Consider the following 24,388-nt stretch of genomic DNA (forward strand, 5'->3'; position numbering starts at 1 on the left):
TGGTGATTGAGGATTTGTATTATACAATTTACCATATAAGGTATTCTGATCTTTTCTACAGTCCCTGTCTTGTTTATAAATGCCAACATGTACTTTATAAGACATTTCATAATGCAGAAAGAGCTTCAGATTCAACTTATTTGCCCAATTTGTCCAAATGATATATATGTTACAAATACGTTGTCTGAAACATCAGAGTCAGCTTCCAACCATACTGTACAAGAATTGCAAACTGTAAACCTTACAACAATGCACTTTTGAACTAATGAGATTGCAAATTGTAATTTGTACCAACCACAGCAAATGCCTAGTCTCTCAAATGTCTATAAAATGTCTATGTCTGGAACTGTGGGTTATGTTGGATTTAGGGATTCTTCCCCTGACATCCTTCTTTGGCCAAGGGAGCAAAAAAACAATCTCTTTTCCTGCCCTCAATCTCTGCATTACTCTATTGGAATTGATTGGAGCCAGTACGTATACAGGAAAACTGAGATTTCAAATATTCCACTCATCTCGAAGACCTCATTTACACTGTTATATAATTCATTTTGAATCTGCATTATGTGGTCAGTGTAGATCCATATAATGTAGTTCAATACAGTCAAACTGAATTATAGAGTACACTGACCATATAATGTAGTTCCAATGCAGTTTCATATTCTTTCTTCAAAATCATTTCCCTTTTTTCCTTTTCCATTTCCTAATAGTAGCCGTTCCACCAGATGTTAACTGATGCAAACCATGGTTGACACAAAAGATTCTTCCCATATTAAAAGCAGTTTAGTGGAGCCTGATTTGCATTATTATTTGTGTAATATGAAACCACAGTTAAGCAAGCAGAAATTGAAGAGCAGAAGAGCTGGATAATGAATGATCCAACACTATCTCTCATGGCTGTGGTTAGGAAATCAATGTTAAGCTTACAATAGGCCAGTCTATTAAACATATTATATGGAATTATAATTTTTAAGAAGATAACATCATATTTATGATTTCTGTTATCATTTTCTTGTTTCATGCCGGGGACTGATTCTATATACACTGCACAAAGTGGAATTATAGTTCTATAAACCCAAAAGAGCCACTACCAGTCAATATGTAAACAATCTAGTTGTTAGGCAGACCACTAGTCCACCTATTTCTTATATTATGTTACCCCAATTGTCAATTATTGGATTCTGGAGTCTAGTTAGCACCCAATTGATGGCATTGAGTCTCAAAATAAACATCACTTTCCTGGGGTTTGTACTGATTTTAAACAGGGACCCTTGAACATGGATTAAATCATTGACTGAATGCTACTGTTTGAACATGGTGTTGTTTTCATTTATTTTATTCAATCAACTGTGGCATGGAAGATCTGTCCAGCAGATGTGTTCAATAGCATGGAGAATTCTAGCAGCAAAATCGGTTTGTCCGTTCTGTGGCATCTTTTTCTACAGTTTAATTGAGCTGATATAGGATTGTGCGGAGCACAGCAAATGTTGTTCCTGCACATGCATATACTGCTTTGCAACTCAATTTCCCATCTCCTGTATTGCTACACTTTCCATCCTTTTCATGGATACCTTGCTCCACAAATAGCCAGTGGTTCAGAATGGCACATTGGTAGCAAAGTGCTTCAGTCTCGCCTGGAAGAATATATAAAAAGCAACAAGACAGGCAAGAAATAGCAAAATATGATAGATCCAACATATAAATCACATATACACACATTTAAGGATGGGACAGTCCATTTAATAACAAAATATGATAGATCCAAATACATACACACATATATGCACATACATAGTGTACATGTTGGATCCATCACATCTTGGAACTATCACATGTAGGGAGAGGGTCATCCTGTCATACAATTTCAATTAGAATTCAGAGACAGTAGAAATGGACTGTGGACGGTAGTAACGGTCACAGAGTGAGACTTCGGTATTCTCATTCGCGGCTGTTTTTTTAAACTTCTGAGGAACCTCTCTCCCTGCTACTTTCATCTTCCCTTGCTACTGTTCCTCTGTCATAATACGATATCCCAAATTCATACAGACTCTTTCTGCATTGTAATCCCCACCATGGATGGTTGTTCCATTTTCCTGTTCTTTGTGATGTCACAGTTTGCTTAAATAACATTTTCCTTTTTACAGAAAGAAACAGGAAAAGTTTCAGACTCATCGAGTATCCTGTAGGGAAATGCTCAGTTTTCAGGGTCCAAGTCTGCAGACTTGGCTTTCCTCAATGATACAGCATAATTTAACATAGAATCCCTGAGTTATTATCCCAGAAAATTTTGCATAGCAGTTTGGCCTGTTCATATCTTTCTTTCCCCTCACAGTGATAGCTTGCATGGCAAAAGCAGATGTAATCAATGAAACATTGTGTGCTTTTTATCCAGTATAATAGAGGCAGGCAAAATGTAGTCCCCCAGACATTGCAGGACTCCATATCCCATCAGTCCTAGCCAACATAGCCAATGGTGATGGATGATGGTAACGGCAGTGCAGCAGTATCTGCAGGGCTTTATGTTGCCTAACCTAACCCTGCCTAACAGGGTTAGGCAACATAATGCAGATGCAGAAATCCATCTGATCTGCTGCCGGCTCTCTGAGCCACACAACCAAGATATAGGGAAAAGTCCTGCACTCAGCTCCTCAAATATTTTAGAGTGCTTCCAGACAAGGCTTTTAGCATGCAATCACCCTCACAGCACTCTACAGCTTGATCCAAATGCCTTTTCTTTTCATTGGTAACTTTCCTATCTTTTCTTATCACTTTAATATTTTTTTCTTATCATGTAAAGTCCATTAAGGACAGAAAGAGATGACAGCTAGTTGCACCATTCATTTTGGTTAGTATTACTGGGAAATACCTATATAGAATGCAAATATGTTCCAACATGGAAATTATTTTGCGTAAGGAAGAGAAGAATAGCATAGGAAAGAGCCCTTACAATTTTCTCCCTGGACCAGTAAAGAAGCAGTATGGAAAGGATGCATAAAAGCTGGTATAAATATTCAAGTTTAAATGAAACACAGGGAGAAAAAAATGAGATCTCAACATTTCTCTCTCCATTTTGATCCTATTGCATTGGAAGAGTTATTGGTTTCCCCTTTGAAAACATTGTTGGAGAGTTGCCATTTTTTTATCCAAAGGTCATTTCTACTAGTCCATATGGAAGACATTAAAAAACATGTTGGTTTCCTCCTTAATGGCTGGATCAGAACCTAATGTTGGTTCTAAATGTCTTAATCCTGGGGAAAAATCCATTTTGGCTGATCACTGTATTCCAACAAGTTCAGTAATGGGTGGTGCATGGACCATCAGTTCTTCATATTTGCCCAGGAACAACTTCAAACGAGACCAATACGAATCTTCATTATATGGCAATTTCTTCTCTTTCAAATACTGAGAAACAACTGGCTTGATCTAAAGTGAAAATGCAGCACAGTATTACTGCTCACATCTATTGTAGTTAGGAAAATAAACAAATCTAGATTTAATTCCCACGTGCCAATTGAAAAAGAGACGTGGGCAAGTACTCTTTACGGCAGTTGTTTAGAGATGGAGCTTTGGTGGAGATGACTGAGGTTTCCTATAGTTCCTCATTTGCATTCTCATGTAGCTCCATCTCTATTAAAAATCCTACATTACAACCAAAGTACTGATGTGATGAAGTTTTTGGATTTCTGAGAGATCTGGGAATTGTCAGATCCACTGACTCATGACACTGACAGGAGGAATGTGAGCTAATTGCACTCCCTCTCAGGTTAACATACCTTGTAGGATAAAGTAAGAATGAAGAAAGCCATGCCGTCTTGGGCCCCTTCTACACAGCTGTATAAAATCCAGATTATCTGCTTTGAACTGGATCATCTGGCAGTGTGGACTCAGACAATCCAATTCAAAGCACATACTGTGGATTATCTGCCTTGATAGTCTGGAACAGGGGTCCCCAAACTTTTTAAGCCGAGGGCCAGTCCACAATCCTTCAGACTGTTGAGGGGCCAGATTATCATTTGAAAAAAACAAACAAACAAATTCCGATGCACACTGCACATGTCTTATTTGTAGTGCAAAAACAACAACAACAACAACAACAACAACAAGAAAAATGAAAGAACAATACAATATTTAAAAATAAAAACAATTTTAACCAACATACATTGATCAGGATTTCAATGGGAAGTGTGCTCCTGCTTCTGGCCAATGAGATAGTCAAGTTAATTAGGATTGTTGTTGTTGTTGTTGTTGTGTGCCTTCAAGTCATTTCAGACTTTGGGCGAGCCTAAGTCTAAAATTTATTTATTTATTTATTATTTATTTACTGCATTTATTTACTACACTTGTATCACACCCTTCTGACCCCAAAGGGGACTCAGAGTGGCTTACAAATTATATGTACATACAATATATTATATTATTAGCATAGCACAATATTAGCATTATATATTACTATATTGAACTATGCCACTATACTGTAATATTATTAGTAATATTATATGTAATATAGAACATATAATTAATATTATTATATGGTATTATTATTAGTGTTATATTGTATTACATTATAATATTATTATCAATATTATATGTATATACAATATATTATATTATAAAACTGAGGGCGGGGGCCAGGTAAATGACCTCCGAGGGCCGCATCCGGCCCCCGGGCCTTAGTTTGGAGACCCCTGGTCTGGAACATATGGCAGTGTAGAAAGGCCCTTGGTCTCACTGCAGAAAAAGTGGGATATAAATACCGTTGTACAGTGGGCCCTTGATTGGTCTCAGGGGTCCACATGGACACCAAAATCTGTAGATGTTCAAATCCCATTATGTACAATGGTGTAGTAAAATGGTGTCCCTCATGTAAAATGGCAAAATCAAGGTCTTGTTTTTGAAAATTTGACTGAGGAATATTGAATCTGTGGCAGGCTGACTATATTCAACTTGTTGTCCCATTTTGACTTTTTTCTACTTTTCTTTTTACATTTTTTATGTTAACACTTGATACTGAACACTGTAAAAGTGGAGGATAGTTGTATTCTGAAAGTAAAATTAAGTAAACCAAAACAAACTGGCACTTATGGGTTGCATAAATATTCACATGCACACTTTCTTGTGACACCCCTAAAATTAAACACTGGTACAATTTCTTGGAACTAAGTATTCAGTTTAAATACATCTGTTTCTGGGAAGTCCCGCAACGTGTTGAAGAGCTTATCTAAATTAGGAGTTTAATGAAGACCTCTGAGGTATTCAAACAATCAAATCACCAAGACATTTTACAACACAACACAACACAACACTGAGCATTGTGGGAAAATGATGAGAAGAAAGCCATTGGTGAAACAAACCCAGATCAAGACTTCTTCAGAGTTTGTAAAGGGGAATGTGGAAGAAAGAGTAAATACATGAAGAAGTAGTCTCTGGTCTGTGAAAGCTAGCTGTACTTTTAAAACTTCCCACAAAACTATATATAGCAAAAAAAAAAAAAAAGTAATCATTGCCCTAACAACACCATGCCTGCAGTGAGCAATGCTGGCAACATTATCTTGTGGGGATGCTTTTCCTCAGTAGGAGCTGGGAAACTGTTCACAATGGAAGTGAAGATGAATGGAGCAAATGCAGGGCAATTCCAGAGGCAAACCTGTTTCAATCCACAAGGGATCTGGGACTAGATCAATATTCACCTTACAGGAGTACAATAGCTATAAACTCACAGGCAAAGTAGCACTGGAGTAGTTCAAAAACAAGGACCTAAATAATTTCAAATAGCTCAAGGCCCTTCCAGACAGGCCTTATATCCCAGGATCTGATCCCAGTTTATCTCAGATTATCTGGTAATGTGGACTGATATTATAATAATAATAATAACAACAACAACAACAACAACAACAACACAACAACAACAACAACAACAACAACAACAACTTTATTCTCATATCCCGCCCCATCTCCTGGGACTTGGGTCAGCTTACATGGGGGCCAAGCCTAAAAACAACAATGATCCATAGCATAAAATTACATTCCAAAATCAAAACATGAAATATATAAAAACATCGAACATCATAATCCAGTTTAAAGCAGAAAACCTGGGATCATATCCTGGGATATAGGGCCTGTCAGTCAAAGCCTAAGATCCAATCCAACTGAGTATGTTTTATAAACTTTGGTAACAAATAGGTCTCTTGTTTACTTTGTTCTTAACTTGATGTGAGCCATTTCAGGTCCTATCCCAAGAGAAAGGCAGAATAATAAATAAATCAGAAGACAGCAGAAGAGAACAGAAGAAAACCTGTGGCAAGACTTGAAAGTTCCTCTTCACCAGCAGTCCCTATCCAACCTGACAGCTGGAGCAAATCAGCCAATAAGATGAACAAACATTACAGGCGAACATGCAGAAAGATGGCAAGCACTTATCTTAGAAGATGTCATTACTGCTGTAATTACTGTAAAACACAAATCTATCAAATATAACAATACTTATGGACTTAGCATGTGCCAGTTTGTTTTTATTTACTGACATTTCAGAAATTTGGAGGAAAAGTCATAATTTAGGGTAAATGGTGAGGCACCGATTATGAGAATGATATAATTGTGTCATAGTAAAAATATTTTGAATTTTTAGAGTTGAATAAGTAAAGGTAAAGGTTTTCCCCTGACATTAAGTCTAGTCACATCTGACTCTGGGGGTTGGTGCTCATCTCCATTTCTAAGCCAAAGAGCCAGCATTGTCTGTAGATGTCTCCAAGGTCATGTGGCTAGCATGACTAAATAGAGCTCCGTTACCTTTCTGCCAGAGCGGTATCTATTGATCTACTCACATTTGCATGTTTTCGAACTGCTAGGTTGGCAGAAGCTGGAGCTAACAGTGGGAGCTCACCCCTCTCTCTGGATTTGAACTGCCGACCTTTCAGTCAGCAAGTTCAGCAGTTCAGTGGTTTAACCCGCTGTGCCACCTAGGGCTCCTAGACTTGAATATCCTATGGCAATTAAAGACTAATTAAATACTTTTTGATTCTAATTTGCAATACAACAAAACATGGAAAAGTCAAAATGAAGGGGTGAATATTTTTGCAAGACACACTTCAATAAATAAACAGTTGATGATCAGGGCAATAGATTCTCAAGAAAGGTGGCATTAATGACTTTAGACTTGCTTATTAATCAAACATTAGCCCTTCTCATCCTTGTACACTTTTAGCTGACAATGATTTCTCCCACTACACCCCTTTTCACAACCCATACCATCTTTCTACTCATATCATACCTTCAGGCACATATTATCTGACAATGTTGGGAAGAGATGGTGCTCTATATGACAGCTGATGATTGAGTGCCCAAAGGACCAATCCAGCAGGGGATTTCGAGGCAGGTTCAGAACTCCCAGGGTCATCATATGAATCCTTTTTGGCTTCTTATCAGTAGAAAACATTGGGAGGCCAATATGCTGCAAGACAAACCCATAGAACAGTCCACAGGTGAAACAAGGGTATCTCGGGGGAAATATGGTTCAAATTTAGTCATTTCATTAGTGAAAAATGAAGCTGTTGGGTCTCCCCCAGAATCACGCTTGTTCTCCTGGAGAGACATTTTGAAAGAGATACACAGATCATATTTATTAAATATCTAAGAAAATTCCTGGAAGAAATATGAGAAAAAAGCTATTCAACAGAAAAGATATGTACCAGAAAGAAAACATAGCTCAATAACCACGTATTTCTTATACATGTAATATACAAACTCTAGATAAGCATATGTTGTGATTTTGTAATGTACTTGAAGACCTACATTAATGGAATTCAAGAAAGCTTCTGGACATTGTGATTTCATGGAACCAGCTTTAAAGGAATGTAAACTCCCTCTGAACAAATATTATCAAGAAACCATTATGGTAGAGTCCACATAGGGTCAACATAAGTAAAAAACAAGTTGAAAGCACACAAGAACAAAAACATGGCCATACATTACAGGCAGTTCCTGGGTGATGAACAAGATAAGTTCTGTAGGGTTGTTCTTAAGGTGAATTTGTATGTAAGTTGGAACAGGTACATTTTTAAAGTGTTTTGTTGTTTATTTGTTCAGTCGCTTCTGACTCTTTGTGACCTCATGGACCAGCTTACGCCAGAGCTCCCTGTTGGCCAACACCACCCCCAGCTCCTTCAAGGTTGAGTCAGTCCCTTCAAAGATACCATCCATCCACCTTGCCCTTGGTCGGTTCCTCTTCCATTTTCCTTCCGTTTTCCCCGGCATCATCATCTTCCCCAAGCTTCCCTGTCTTCTCATTTTGTGGCCAAAGTACTTCAGCTTTGCCTCTGATATCCTTCCCTCTAGTGAGCAGTCGGGCATTATTTCCTGGAGTATGGTTTGATCTTCTTGTAATTCCTGCTAAAGTTTTGGATTGCAAATTGAAGTGCTTTACTGTCTACACCCTTGTTCAAAAGATTCATCTAGAGTTGGTAATTCTTACCTGGAAGATATTAACATGGATGTAAGGATGGACAAGGAGAGATCGTGTGACCAACATACAGCTGAAAGCGGACCACACGGACTGGAACCCTGAGATATTAATCAGCAGCCAGTAATGGGAATACAGGCCAACTAATATACAACAGAGAGTCCGGGTGGCTGTTTTCCATTCAACTTCTTTCAGCATGCCTATGGAAACAATAATCAATGAATGCAACAGTTCTCAATCCTGACTCCTAGCTGTTATATCATAGCCTAAGTAATAGAATGTCCATATGGGATATTGTTTTTTAAAAGCTATTTCTATATCACCATGAGCCCACAAGGACTCCTCAAGCGATGAACAAATAAATACCAATTAAAATGATATAAAGATAAAATATATTACTCTTTAAAAACTCCTAGTCTAAAAACAATCCTAGAATCCATCATGAAACAGTCAAATCAGCAATTACAAACACTGAATTACAAACACTGTAATACCATCCTTAAAGTATTTAATGTCTTAAAATTGCCCAAGATAAGTGTCACTGAAATTAGCAGTAGGATTCACAGGACAGCAACCTACCAATTGCCACAAAAGGGGTGATTATAGGTACAGCAAGAGGTGCAATGAACATGTAAACATAGCGGTTCAGGAAAGGAAGCTTCCATGTACTGGAGTCCCCAAGACCAATGATATTTGTGTAAGCATGGTGGAGTTTCACGTGGTTGTAGGTCGCCTGTTCTGCTGTGAAGGAGGAACAAACCTGGGATGTAAAGATATGGTGATTAAAGAGATGTTGCATTTGCTACAACAGAACAGTATGCATCCAGAGTTCAATGTACTTCACTCAAGAGTGAAATCTATGAAGAGGTAGTATGTCAAAACTGCTGCTAAATCCAGTAGAGTCTTTTAGATATCAATAGGATGCTATTGAGATGAGTAGTTTCACAGGATACACCTAAAGAGATTCAAAAGATACAAGTGGAACAATTTTATCCACTGGTACCATCCATTATGCGCAAATCCTATGTTGAGAAAAGTTGCCTTAGAAAGGCAGAAGTAGCAACCAGGAATGGCAAACATGAAATGATGTTTGACTCTTTCACTGCCTGTCATTTCCTTGCTCTATATACGTACTAAGATTTTTATGTGTATTTGTACGATATGCACTTAAAACTGTGTAGGTTACAAAAATGTATTCTGCTTAGTCCAGATCAAGCCTATGTGGCCCATTACATATAATTTGACAGGTTTGGAAATGGAACATAAATAAATATTGAAAAACTCAAGATTGTAATAGTTTTGATCCAAAACATCTTCCTGTCCTGCAACATTTTTATCAGGGACTTGGAATGCAGCTGAATGGAATAGAGGGCATGTTTATCAAATTTGCAGCTGAAACCCAAATTGGGAGGTATAGCCAGTATCCCAGAGGACAGAATCAGAATTTAAAATAACCTTCCAACTAAACATTAGGAAGAACTTCCTGACAATAAGATCTGTTCAGCAGTGGAATAGTCTGCCTGGGAGTGTGCTGGGGTTGTCTTTTCTGGCACTTTTTAAGGATGGCCATCTGTTGGGAATCAGTGGCGGAGTGGCCAGAGTGTCAGCCTGCCCAGTGGCAAGTGCCCACCCCCTCTGAAACATTCGACAATAAAAATGTGAATGACCTTTTAGTGGTGGGTGCCTTCCCTTGTCTTCTGGCATCCAGTATCTTTAGACCCAGTCTGTCACTGTTGGGGGTGCAGTGCTTTAATTGGGTGTTCCTCCATGGCAGGGGGTTGAATCAGATGGCCCTTGTAGTCTCTTCCAACTCTGTGTTTCTATGGTCCTAAGACTTTATCTGTGAATACCAACACAGCTACTGAGCTGTGTAAACACGCTAGCAATTATATTGCTAGCAATCACACCCTCTTTAATAACTACTCTGATGCAACAAGAACAATTGGCAAAGGATTTGCCAAGAGGGTTTGTTTAATAATTTTATAAATGCACAGGACCAAACCTTCTGAAGAACATGTAAAGGTTAAAACTGGGAACAGAGCTAGTACCTTCCACAATATTCCCAATCCAAATGTTCCTGTGCATGCAAGGTTATGTTTCTTTGTTTCTTGGTCTATTTTACTTGGATTTACTTGAAAACAATAATTATACAGATCTCCCTGTTCAACACAGTGAAGTTTGAAAGTATAGGGCCAGCATATGAGGTTGTGGAAGATGAATGTCATTTCTCTCCCTACTTTTACCCCTAACACCATGAAAGTTGTAGCTCAGTCATAGCTCATAAAACATGCAAAGGTTTACCTGAATAGCCAACTCCTGTATATGTTAATTTAAGTTGTCATTCACTACATGATTACAACACTTTGATATCACTTTAAATGCAATGCCTTTATCCTATGGAATCTTGGTATTTGTAGTCTGTTGAGGCATTTGGAATTCTATGCCAACGAGCTCTAGCAATTAACCAAACAAGAAATCCCACAGCTCTACAGGACAAAGCTATGGCAATTTAACTGGTATCAAGATGTTGTAAGGCCATGTCCCCAACCTTCATTAGATAATTTGAATGTGGACAGAGAAAGAAAAGATCCAGTTTTTAGCATGAAGATTGTGATTGGGAGCAAGGCCTCCATCCTCTGGACTGGGAGGTATTACAGCTTTCTGAAACACTAATTCAAACCAATTCCAATACAGTAGAATCCCTGTGTCTGCAAGGGACACATTCCAACACTTTCTTTACCTCTATGGATACCTGAAACCATGGATGGTAGTAAATACTAGATTTTGACTATACTTGAACCAGAGCATACCAAAAAGTCCTTGAGAGAATTACAAGCACTTCTGGTAAGGGAGATATTTTTGGAGCATAGATAAGTGAAACTGTGAATATCCTGTCTGTGAATAAGGGGGTCAAACTATAATCTGGTAGACAACCATATCACTGAACTATTTCTAAATCATACTTGGCAGTTCTTCTGTATAAATAACAGAGATGATGGATGTTCTCTGATTTTTCATAACACATCAGGAACATTAAGAAGTATTGTTCTATCTGTTTACAGTTTCTGTGATCTACAGGTCAAGGGTTCATCTTTGGGTTAAAACATAAATATGTCTGCATCACCATTTTATGCTACATCATTTACAAACTCACATACAAAAGTTTGTTGGTGCTTGGTATTAACATTTGGGATTAAAGGATACGGAATTTTAAAATGAAGAGTTAAATGTTTTCTCAAATCCTGGGGTACAATTTGTAAACTGTGTGAAATCTAATCAAATCTGGCAGAATGTCTTTTTTAGTCTTATTTCCTTTCTTTTATAAAATCAGAACAAGCTGAAAAGCGCACCTCAATGAAGAATACAGCCCATAGTTTCCCCCATGATTTGGACTCCACCAAGGCATTGTGAGTGGCCAAGTGGCTTCCCTTCACAGCGATGGCATGATGCACCACACCAAGGATGACAACACCACACAGGAAAGCAAAAGGATTATCAGAACGCAGCAGCAGGAACCCTAGGAACAAAAAAGACCAGTTTAGACCCTTGTTGTCTAGATGCAATGGAAGAATGCATGACAGTATCTCGGTGATGACCTTTGAATCATTTTGGCTCAGGACTTGAGCATACAAAGGTCAAATGGAAAGAATTAAGACACAACACCCATCTGCAATCATCTCAAATGTTTTGTTCAAATAAATATTTTCAGTAAAGACTGAAAAGACATAAAGCCACAGCAACAGTACCTTGTCTCTCACAATATCTACCTGATGCCTCAAAAAAAAAAAAAAAAAAAAAAAGAGCTGGGATTCCTTTGCCCTTCCAGAACATTTGGACCAACTTCCCACAGTCCCTTGTCACCAGCCATGCTGCCAGGAATTCTGGGGAACAAAAGTCCAAACTAACTGAAGGAAGCTAATATCAATTTAACCTTATTTATTTATTTATTTATTTATTTATTTATTTATTTATTTAAGAAATCTATATCCTGCCTTTTCCCACTCAAGGGCCCAAAGTAGCTTCCAGCCAATGAAACATACAATATACAAGTTAAAACCAAGTTAAAACCATAAATATTAGACATGCTGTAAACTCAAATAAAATTCAATAAAATAAATTATACTAACCCAGTCGTATAAAACAAACCCATAGATCTTCCTAGCAATTTAGTATCCTTGAGTTATGATTCCCCCAAAGGCTTCCTTGAACAGGAAGGTTTTAAGGCACTTTCTAAATGTTAGTAGAGAGGATGCAGATCTAATATCTTTTGCTAGGGCATTCCAGAGGGAGGAGCCACTCCTGAAAAGGACCTCTCTCTCTAGCACTCTTCAGATGTAGAGTGTCTTGGATGTTAGAGGATACTAACAATTTCCCACTGGACCTAAAAGATCTCCCCAGGGTATACTGAGGAAACCTGTCTCTCAAGCAATCTGGACCAATGCCGTGTAGGGCTTTAAAAATCAACACCATTTACAAACTCACTCACAAAAGTTTGTTGGTTCATGGTATTAAAAGGAGCCAGTGCAGATGTTTAAAAAGTGGAGTGGTGTGTTCTCTTATGTTCGCTCCCAACAACAGCCTTGCTGCCGATCTTTGAACAAATTGGAGTTTCTGAACCATTTTCAAAGTCAGCCCCACATAGAGCGTGTTAAAGGAGTCCAGGTGGGATGTAACCATGGCATGTACCACTGTGGCCAGGTCAGATTTTTCCAGGAACAGTCACAGTTGGGGCACCCATTTAAGTTGTACAAAAGCAACCCTGGTGACCTCTCACACATGTGCTTCCAGGTTTAAAGAAGAATCCAGAATCTGAGCTTTAAGGGGGAGTGTGACCCTATGTAGTTCCTGTTGTAATCCTATTCCTGGATCTGCCTTGCACGAGACCAGTACTACTTCCATCTTATCTGGATTCAGTTTCAATTTGTCCACCCTCATCCAGTCCATTACTGCCTCCAGGCACCGGTTCAGGCACAGCATGACTTTCCTTGTGATTTCTGATGCAAAGGAGCAGTAGAGTTGGGCATCATCTGCATACAGATAATACTGAACTCCTAAACCCTGAATGATCTCTCATAGTGGTTTCATGCTGATGTTAAATAACAGTGGGGTAAGTGATGAGCCCTGCGGGACCCCACAGTCTAATTGCCATGGGGTCAAGCAGGACTCCCCCAACACCACCTTCTGGCTGCGATCCAAGAGAAAGGACTGGAACTACTGCAAAACAATGCCTCTCAGCCCCATATCCATTAGACACTCCAGAAGGATACCATGGTTGATGGTGTCAAAAGCCGCTGAGAGGTCCAGGAGAACCAAATAGGTCACAATCCTCTTATTTAGTTCTCTACACAGATCATCCACCAAGGTGACCAAAGTCATTTCTGTTCCATGGTTCAGCCTGAAGCCAGATGGAAATGGGTCAAGAAAATCAGCTTCATCCAAGAACCTCTGAAGTTGTCTGTCTACCACTCATTACAGAATTTTGCTAATAAATGGCAAATTTGACACCAGTTTATACTTTTTGAGCACAGCTAGATTAAGGGAAGCTATTTTGACATAGGTTGCACCACCTTGCCCCAAAACACCTAACAAGTGTAGTCCCAGGTATTCCATGCAACCACAGACAAATATGAAAGTGAACCTGCCCTAGATTCAGATAGATATAGAGATCTCTTTGTTAAGTAATATTGTCAATAAAATTGAAATTCCCCAACAGATATTTATAGCTAAGGATATAAACACAATACTTAGTGTCCCTGTCTTAGCAGTCTTTTTTTCTCCAATAAGTAAAAGACTTAAGGAATACAATACAATGGTTGCCTACACATATAAGATTTTAGATCAAGGATATGTTTTACATTCACATGCTTTGAGGCAAACAAGTATAGCCATCACTTAGGTCACAGATAAGTGGGATGTGACCTAAAAGCAACAAATTTGCATTACCAGTGGCAGCTCCTCCTACTAATTTGCCACTGCATCTTGTTCTGATGCAATGTTACAAGGCACTATCCCAACAACCCCCTCTTTAAAAATGTTTGTATGCATGCCAGCATGCTTACGTGGAACAGGATCAGCCCAGTGTAACTGGGATAATCCATGAGCAGCTGTCTATAGGGCAACGTTTGCAACCAAATAAATACCCAGTGGGCAACTCTTATGCCATCTGGGAATAACTGAAAGGACAGAGATCCATGACGTGGCATAATGATACTGTGGATCAACAAAGTACTGAGTATCAAAACGTGAAGAGAAACCCTGTATCTTCAAAAAATGAAGATACCGGGGTTATGGAGACATTGCTTGATGCTCCGCTGTTTCTCAGGGACAAGAGATTTGACCTAATTATTATTTTTCTTTCATTTATCACATTTGTCCCTTGTTCTCCCTCAAGTTCAGCACAGTGTCCCACATTATCTTTGTAATAACCTTGTGATGTAGTTGAGGCTGATATATAGTGACTGATACATAGTCACATAATATGTTGCACAGCAAGAAAATGTTGGAATCAGGGTTTTAGTTTGAAGCCTATTACTACACTTTATTATTATTATTACAGTAGAGTCTCACTTATCCAAGCTAAACGGGCCAGCAGAAGCTTAGATAAGCGAATAACTTGGATAATAGGGAGGGATTAAGGAAAAGCCTATTAAACATCAAATTAGGTTATGATTTTACAAATTAAGCACCAAAACATCCTGCTATACAATAAACTGGACAGAAAGGGTAGTTCAATATGCAGTAATGTTATGATGTAATTACTGTATTTACGAATTTAGCACCAAAATATCATGATATATTGAAAACATCGACTACAAAAATGGCTTGGATTATCCACCAGAGGCTTGGATAAGCAAGGCTTGGATTAGTGAGACTCTACTGTATTATTATTATTATTATTATTATTATTATTATTATTATTATTATTATTATTTGATACACAGCAAGATTAGTACACAGCAAACAAGATCACTGTGTTGGCTGTTGTATTGGATCACGTTTGGACACTTCCTAAGTGTCTAGGATTGTGTGATGTATCCGTGAATAATGTGTGCAGATCCAAGTAGGGTGGCCTTTTGCCGCTGATAGATAGTAATTTTGTCAGTGCCGATTGTGTTTAAGTGCCAAGGTCTTTAGGCACTGCACCCAGTGTGCCGAACACCACTGGTACTACCTTTACTAGCTTGTGCCAGAGTCTTTGCAGTTTGATCTTTCAATCCTCGTATCTTGTCAGTTATTATTATTATTATTATTATTATTATTATTATTATTATGCCTATTTATAACCTACTTTATTTCTCCCAAAGGAAACTCAAAGCGGCTTACATTAAAAGTACAACCACACAATTTAAAATATACAAATATGCAAACATTATAATAGAATTAAACATAACAGTATTAAAAAAATTCACAGTTAAAATCCATTAAAATATATTCAAAGCTAAAATCCACAGCAGGACATGCCAACTCATGTGTACACACCTGTTTCATGCCTAAAGAATTAGATATGGCTTTCAAAAGGTGTGTGTGAGGAAAAAAAGATTGCACATGTCAACATGATATCCAACTTCCCTATGTACCTATCATAATATCACTTAAATATGTCTTGCTGAATTCCTTTTTGCATACCAATATGAAAGTAGCAACAGTAAGAACAGACCACAGAACAACAGACTGGTTCAAGATTGGGAAAGGAATATGGTAGGGCTGTATACTCTCTCCTTACTTATTCAACTTGTATGCAGAACACATCATGCTACATACAGGGCTTGATGAAGCCAAGGCTTGAGTTAAAATTGCTGGAAGAGACATTAACAACCTTAGATATGCAGATGATACCACTCTGATGGCTGAAAGCGAGAAGGAGCTGAGGAGCCTTATCACCAAGGTGAAAGAAGAAAGTGCAAAACCTGGGTTGCAGTTAAACATAAAGAAAACCAAGATAACTGGCAAATAGAGGGAGAAAACGTGGAGGCAGTGACAGACTTTATATTTCTAGACGTCAACTGCAGCCAGGAAATCAGAAGACATTTACTTTTTGGGAGGAGAGCAATGACCAACCTCGGTAAAATAATGAAGAGTAGAGACATCACACTGGCAATGAAGGTCCGCATAGTGAAAGCAATGGTATTTTCTGTAGTAACCTATGGATGTGAGAGCTGGACCATAAGGAAGGCTGAGCGAAGGAAGATAGATGCTTTTGAACTTTGGTGTTGGAGAAAAATCCTGAGAGTGCCTTGGACCGCAAGAAGATCCAACCAGTCCATTCTCCAGGAAATAAAGCCCGACTGCTCACTGGAGGGAAGGATATTAGAGGCAAAGATGAAATACTTTGGCTACATCATGAGAAGACAGGAAAGCTTGGAGAAGACAATGATGCTGGGGAAAATTGAAGGAAAATGGAAGAGGGGCCAACCAAGAGCAAGATGGTATCCTTGAAGGAACTGGCTTGACATTTAAAGAGCTGGGGGTGGCACGGCCAACAGGGAGCTCTGGCGTGGGCTGATCCAGGAGGTCACAAAGAGTCGGAAGTGACTGGACGAATAAACAACAACATGAAAGATGAATGAAATATTGTCAAGCTTTGGTTATAAAAGGAGCCCCGGTGGCGAAGTGTGTTAAAGCACTGAGCTGCTGAACTTGCAGACTGAAAGGTCCCAGGTTCAAATCCCCTGCAGTCATGCTGGCAACATGACCTTGGAGGTGTCTACGGACAACGCTGGCTCTTTGGCTTAGAAATGGAGATGAGCACCAACCCCCAGAGTTAGACATGACTGGACTTAACGTCAGGGGAAACCTTTACCTTTTACCTTGGTTGTAAATGAAGAGTCAAATTAATTAAAATTTAAGTTCAATATTCATAGTGAGTGAGTCAGTTTTAATCACAGATTTTAAACTTGTGTCTTATGTTTAACCTCTGTTCTGTGGATTTTAATGCGTATTTTTCAGAAATACGTTTTAATATGTGTAATTTGTAGAATGTTTTTAGATAATTGTATGTGTTTAGCTATTATTATTTATTTATTTATTTATTTAAGAATGTATAATCTAATTTTAATGCTAAATTTGAAATGGGGATCAAAATAAATACATACTAAGACACATAATCATTTAAAATATCTTTTTTATCCCTTTTATTTTTATTCTTAAAATCTCATTTATTGTTAATGAAATGCAAATCTAAATTCTTTTTAGATGCTTCCATACTTTATTATTGTTTTAAATGTGGTTAAAGCATTAATCATCAAGATTTTGAAAACATTTGGTATACATGTGTGTACTTTTGTGATTATTAAAACTGATACGAATTACCAGTTTTAAAAACTACATATATGCATAAATATTATTTATGCATACATGTATTTCTTAATATTCTTACTTTTTTGTAAAAATATCATTGTAACAATAACAACATGTGTGATATTTCTTCATGCCTTGTGGTGCTCAAACATTGGATGTTTATCACATGTAGCTCTTTCATGAAGAAGGGGTTTGGCCGCCCTTGATATAGAGAATAGACAAGGTCTCAGGATATTGAAAAAGACTATCTTATTTTTCTACCAGCAAATGTACTTCAGCCAGCAAATGCACTTCGGAAATATTTAATGACCTTCTCCAGTGGAATATAACTTTTTTTAAAAAAAATAAATATTGTGTTATGAGTGATCTGTACAATTAAAGTGAGGAAAACCTTGATACAGGGATAGTGAATTAGAGGTGTGGGGGAATATAGGTATGGAAAAAAAGGATAGTAGGTGGTGACAGAAAAGAGAAAAGCAAAAAAAAAAAAAGGAATATAACTTTAAATTCACCTGCAGGGATTCTCAAAAGAGTGTTTTCCAGACTTTTGCTTGCAAAACATTATTTTTAGAATCCCAAAACACATTAAACTAATACATTTTTTAAAAAATCAACACCTTGAGGCTTTGTCTCTTCTCCTAACCCCTTCTATTGTATATTACTAGTTCTTGTGCCCCCCCCCCCCAAAAAATACCTTATATGTCATCTTTAACAAGCAAGCCTTCCCTGACCTATTGTGTTGTGTTGGGCCTATTGTGTTGTGTTGGCAGCTGGTTGCGGAGTGGAGTTTGCAGAGAAGGTTGCCATAGGTTATGTTTAAAATAATAGCTTCTTGATAATGTAGCAAGATGGGTGTGCATACACATAAGAATTATTTCAGTTTGACACACTTTAACTGCCATGGCATAGTGCTATGAAATCTGGGAGGTGTAGTTTTACAAGGTCTTCAGCCTTCTCTAGCAAAGAGTGCTGGTGTCTCACCAAACTGCAAGTTCTAGGATCCTATAGCATTGTGGCGTGGCAATTGAAGTGCTGTCAAACTGCTTTAATCCTACGGTGTAGATCAGACCTGTACAATTCAGCAGGAGTAGGGGCCAAAATTAAAACAGGGCAAATGTCTTTGGCCTGCAAGTAGGTTTTTAGTGCCTCACCAAACCACACTTCCCAAGATTCCATAGCATTGAACCATAGCAGTTAAAGTGATGCCAAACTGCTGATTCTACAGTGTAGATCAATATTTCTCAACCTGTGGGTCCTCAGATGTTTTGGCCTTCAACTCTCAGAAATTCTAACAGCTGGTAAACTGGCTGGGATATCTGGGAGTTGTAGGCCTAAACACCTGTACCCTATTCCTTTGAACTGTACTAAAAAGCTCAGCCTTCCAGGTGTCACAAGATTTGTGGCAATGCAACCTCTTGAGCAGCAGATTTTTATTTTATTTAGCCCCCTCTACTTTGGCAGTTTTGTGCACTGGCAATCCTCCCTGTAGCCATGGCTGCCATCCTGTCTAGTGACTCCTGTTCCCTGAAGGGCGCTCTGGCCTTTGCACAGACACCTCCTGGGTCAAGAAAGGGCAGTTGTGGCAGGGGAACTAGTGACAATTTCTTCGGGCTGCCTCTATTTCTTTGGCAGGCTGGAAATGCCCTGCAGGCTGTACATTGTGCGGGTCTGGTGTTGATGCACCTTTGGATGTGCTTTTTGTATATGTTCAGCTGCATTACTATCTCATGAGAATTCCAGAAGTGAAAAGTGCAGTTGACTCTGACTATGGAAGGGCTCTTTTAGGAAGCACTTTCTGCTTTAATGCCCTTCTCTTTCCCTTGTGAACAACCTCACACTGCCCAGGCACATGGAATCCTGTTTCTGAACTTGCCACTGAAGAGCACTGACTTTATTACAAAATTCCTTAAGGGTTCATTTGGGTTTTTTAAAAAAGTATTTATATTCTACTTCAGCCACAAAGACTCTCGGAGTGACTCACAAAATTTTAATTTGCTCTTAGGCACACAATCTACAACAGGCATGGGCAAACTTTGGCCCTCCAGGTGTTTTGGACTTCAACTCCCACCATTCCTGACAGCCCCAGGCCCTTTCCTTTTCCCCCCCAGCTGCTTAAGCGAGGAGGAGGTGTGGGAGACTCTTAAGCGGCTGAGGGGGGAAAGGAAGGGGCCTGGGGCTGTCAGGAATTGTGGGAGTTGAAGTTCAAAACATCTGAAGGGAGGGCCCAAGTTTGTCCATGCCTGATCTTCAAGGTTCCAGTTGTGAAGTTAAATAGTTGCTCTGAAGAAGATGGGACTTGGCCAGCCTGACTTATCAGAAAAAAGATAATAAAAGGACCTACAAAGATCCTACAAAGGCAGTGTAGAATTTGAGCAACACTGCCATAAAGTTTGTCTGCCCTGACTATTCTCATTGGCAATCAATGCCCATTACTGTAGAGTTGTACTCAATTGCCCTTGCAGACCACTTTAACATTTATAGCTCTGCTGAATGCTTCCATACAAGCTATGACACCATTGATCTGGTGCTGCATAATTGGCCCATTTGTTTGAACTGGGAAAACATCAGTTCAGTATTTCAGTACAGATTGGGTATCCCTTATCTGAAATGCTTAGAACCAGAAGTGTTTTGGATTTCAGCAATTTTGGGGGAGATTTGGCTATACAGTGTTCCCTCACTTATCAAGGGGGTTCTGTTCCAGGACCACCCACTATACGTGAAACTCCATGAAGTAGGGTCACTAGACTTCTCCTTAGGAAGGAAGCAGAAAGAGGGAGGGAAGGAGGAAGGAAGGAAGGGAAGAAAGAGGCAGGGGAACATGGCACCGCCTCCTTCTCCTCCCGCTGCAATTTGGGCTTCTTCTTCACCCTGCCGCCCTCACCCAACTGAGACCAAGGCCGCTGTAAATAATTAGTTTTTACTATTTATAATATTATTTTAGTGTTTATTTGAAAACCGCGAAACCGTGAGGGAGCAAAAAGCGAACCGTGGAGTAGCAAGGGAACACTGTGCCTATATTTCATATATATACATGACGAAATATCTTGGAGATAGGTCCCAAGTCTAAACACAAACTTCCTTTATGCTTCATATATATCTTATGCATATAGTCTGAAGATAATTTTATAATTAATCTTTTCAATAATTTTGTATATGAAACAAAGATTATGTACATTGACACACCAGATAGCACAGGTACCTCTGTCTCAGTCACCCATTTGGGGAAAAAAGGGATTTTGGAATTCTGAATAAGAGACTCATTCTGTACTTGCATTTACACTTCATCTTTCCTCCAATGAGATGGCCAGCTCTCCAGGGACCCCTTCCCAAAACTTCATCCTCATACGAACTTTGTGAAGCATGTCAAACAGAATGTGTATATGATTGACCCAGTTACATGGGTGAGTAGGGGCTTGGACTTGGATCCTACAAATCCCAGACCACTCTTAACCACTACACAATGTTTAGGGAATATCTGATCATATTCCAAAAGAAATGGCTTTGCAACACAGTTTAACAAGATAACAAAGTTCAGAATTCCCTGCTGGATTCATATTATAAATGGGTTGCTGTGAGTTTTCTGGGCTGTATGGCCATGTTCGAGAAGCATTCTCTTCTGATGTTTCACCCACATCTATGGCAGGCACCCTCAGAGGTTGTGAGGTTTGTTGAAAACTAGACAATTGGGGGTTTAAATATCAGTGGAAGGTCCAGGGTGGGAGAAAGAGCTCTTGTCTGTTGGAGGCAAGTGTAAATGTTGCAATTAATCACCTTGATTAGCATTGAAAAGCCTTGCAGCTTCAAAGCCTGGCCGATTCTGGCCTGAGGGAATCCTTTGTTGGGAGGTGTTAGCTGGCCCTGATTGTTTCATGTCTGGAATTCCCCTGTTTTCAGAGTGTTTTCAGAGGATTTCCCCAGGCAGGAATCAGCCAGGCTTTGAAACTGCAATGCTTTTCAATTCACACTTGCCTCCAGCTGACAAGAGTTCTTTCTCCCACCCTGGACCTTCGAAAGGTATATAAACCTCACTTGTTTAGTTTCCAACAAACCTCACAACCTCTGAGGATGCCTGCCATAGATGTGGGTGAAACGTCAGGAGAGAATGCTTCTCGAACATGGCCATACAGCCAGGAAAACTCACACCAACCTAGTGATTCCGGCCATGAAAGCCTTCGACAACACATATTATAAATGTCAACTCAGAAAGCAGCCACTTCAAGGGGGTGTCATTATAGGTCACATTGTAGCTGACGGACACTGACCAGTCAGTCGCCAAGGGATGGCTACTAAGCACTTACTTTCCCAAACCATGCTGCGATACTTCTCAAGTTGGATAAAGGATTAAAGTTTCAGTGTGGAGGGAGGGAGTGCAGTTGTGCAGGTGAGGAGAAGCAGGCCTTCCCTTCCCATGGTAAAAGTTTCCCGAGCAAGTCAGGAGCCCCTTCCTTACCTATGGGCAAGCTGAGAAAGTTCAGGGCCAGCAGGGTGCCATCCAGGCCATGCCTCTCCCACCAGCTGCTGCTCCTGACCACTTCCTGCACCGCCTGGGAGAGCTCCCCCATCAGGGACCCCGCCTCCCTCCGCCTCTCCGGGGGGCTCCGCTCAGCCTCGGCCTCGGCCGCCGCCTCCTCCGCCCTCCTTTTGGACAGGGCCATCTCTCCTGGCGAAGCGGGACCTTGGGTGGACGCTCGGGAGAGCCCTTCGCCCTCTTCTTTCTCCTCAGAGGGCCTTTGCCGCCTTCTTCGGCTCCCTTTTGGCACCTCTGGGTTGGAGGCGCGCCCTGCTCCGAGCTGGCTCTCTCTTTCCGCCGTGGGCTCTGGGCTCCCCTCTGGGTACCACTCCTGCCCGCTCTTCGGCAGCATCTCTTTCTCCTCCTGCTTCTGCTGCCAGGGCTCCATTCCCGGCCGGGCAGAGGACACTGCGGAGCGCTCGCCAAGGTGCCCGGGCTTCTGCAGGCTCAGCTCCCCACTCCAGTCCCGGGAAGGGAGAGCGGCGTCCGCCTCCTTGGCCCGGACTGCTGCGCTCAGGGTGCTTCGCCCTCGCCCCGAGAAGCTGGCCCTGGGCCCGCTGCCAAAAGGGACGGCCTCTTTCAGCGGCGGAGGTGGCGGAGGAGCAGGCTCGGCGGGCTTGCTCCGTGCCCTTCCTTCCCGCGGGGCCCTGCTCCCTCCCAGCGCTGCCTCTTTGCCTTCGGCTCTTTCCGACGCGAAGGAAGGAGGGCTCGTCGGGGCAGGAGCCGAAGGTCAGCGAGGGCAGCAGCGAGGAGGGAAGCAGAGCCCCCGGGCGCAATGGCCCCAGTCTTGGGTTGGGACGCAGGGAGAGCAGGCCTCCGAATCGCCTCCCTGGAAAGCCAGCTTGGGCAAAAGTCATGACACTCTATGGAACTGGAAGAGACCCAAGGGCCATTCAGCCCCGGCCCATTCTGTGATGCACAATCAAAGCACAGGGAGCCCTCTAAACAAGGTAAAGGTTTCCCCTGACGTTAAGTCCAGTCGTCACTGATTCTGGGGGTTGGTGCTCATCTCCACTTCTAATAATAATAATAATAATAATAATAATAATAATAATAATAATAATAATAATAATAATACTTTATTTATACCCCGCCACCATCTCCCCAACGGGGACTCGGGGCGGCTTACATGGGGCCATACCCAAAGCAATACAATGTAAACAGCATATAAAAGAACAGCACAACACAATACAATAAGCAATACAGTAAATAATATCCATTACAAAATAAAACAAGGAGACAATAAAAACAAGGGCAGACCACATGAACATTAAGTTAAAACTCGGGGTGAGAAAGCCGAAGAGCCGGTGTTGTCCATAGACATCTCCAGGTCATGTGGCCGGCGTGACTGCATGGAGCGCCGTTACCTTCCCGTCGGAACGGTACCCATTAGGGTACCGCTGTACTCATATTTGCATGATTTTGAACTGCTAGGTTGGCAAGAGCTGGGAGCCCTCTAGTCTCAGCTTAAAAACCTCCAGAGAAGGAGACCCCACCGGGCTCCCAGGCAGCAGCACATTCCCCTGCCCCACAGTTCTTACCATCTGGAAATTTGCAGTGGTTCTCAACCTGGGGTCCCCTGATGTTTTTGGCCTTCAGCTGGTAAACTGGCTGGGATTTCTGGGAGTTGTAGACCAAAAGCATCTGGGGACCCCAGTTTGAGAAACACTATTCTAATGAATCAGGGAACATGAAAGGCACGGCAGACTAGCTCAACCAGATAAGTCAGCCATAGCAGAGCACTTGAGGAACCAACCTGGACACAGCACATTATTTGAGAATGCAGAAATGCTTGACCACTCTCACAACTACCATGTCAGTCTACACAGAGAAGCCACTGAAATCCATAAGCAGGTGGACAATTTCAGCAGAAAGGAGGAAACCATGAAAATGAACAAAATCTGGCTACCAGTATTTAAAAAAAACCTCTAAAATCAGAACGGTAAATAAGGAACAACACTCTGAAAACAGAGGAATCAAGCAAGGGCAGCTAACACTTCTGAACAACGGATTCCCCTAGGCAGGAAGAAGCCAGGACATGAAGCTGGCAAGGCCTTTAATGCTAATCAAGGTGATTAATTACAACATTCACACTGGCCTCCAACAGACAAAAGTTCTTCCTCCCACCC

At 40.5% G+C, this 24,388-nt stretch overlaps 1 protein-coding gene across 1 annotated transcript; it reads right to left on the minus strand.

Annotated features, from left to right (window-relative positions):
• fads6 (fatty acid desaturase 6) lies at positions 1 to 23,100 on the minus strand. Its single transcript, XM_062970595.1, has 6 exons — positions 22,200 to 23,100; positions 11,803 to 11,969; positions 9,032 to 9,212; positions 8,465 to 8,652; positions 7,265 to 7,444; positions 1 to 3,420 (listed from the first exon to the last, which is right to left on the minus strand). Exons 1-6 carry the CDS (start codon positions 22,645 to 22,647, stop codon positions 3,271 to 3,273), a joined length of 1,314 nt encoding a protein of 437 aa, XP_062826665.1. The 5' UTR covers positions 22,648 to 23,100; the 3' UTR covers positions 1 to 3,270.
• Between the last annotated feature and the right edge of the window lie 1,288 nt (positions 23,101 to 24,388).

This window comes from Anolis carolinensis, chromosome 2, assembly GCF_035594765.1.
Source record: "Anolis carolinensis isolate JA03-04 chromosome 2, rAnoCar3.1.pri, whole genome shotgun sequence".
Classification (NCBI taxonomy): Eukaryota; Metazoa; Chordata; class Lepidosauria; order Squamata; family Dactyloidae; genus Anolis; species Anolis carolinensis.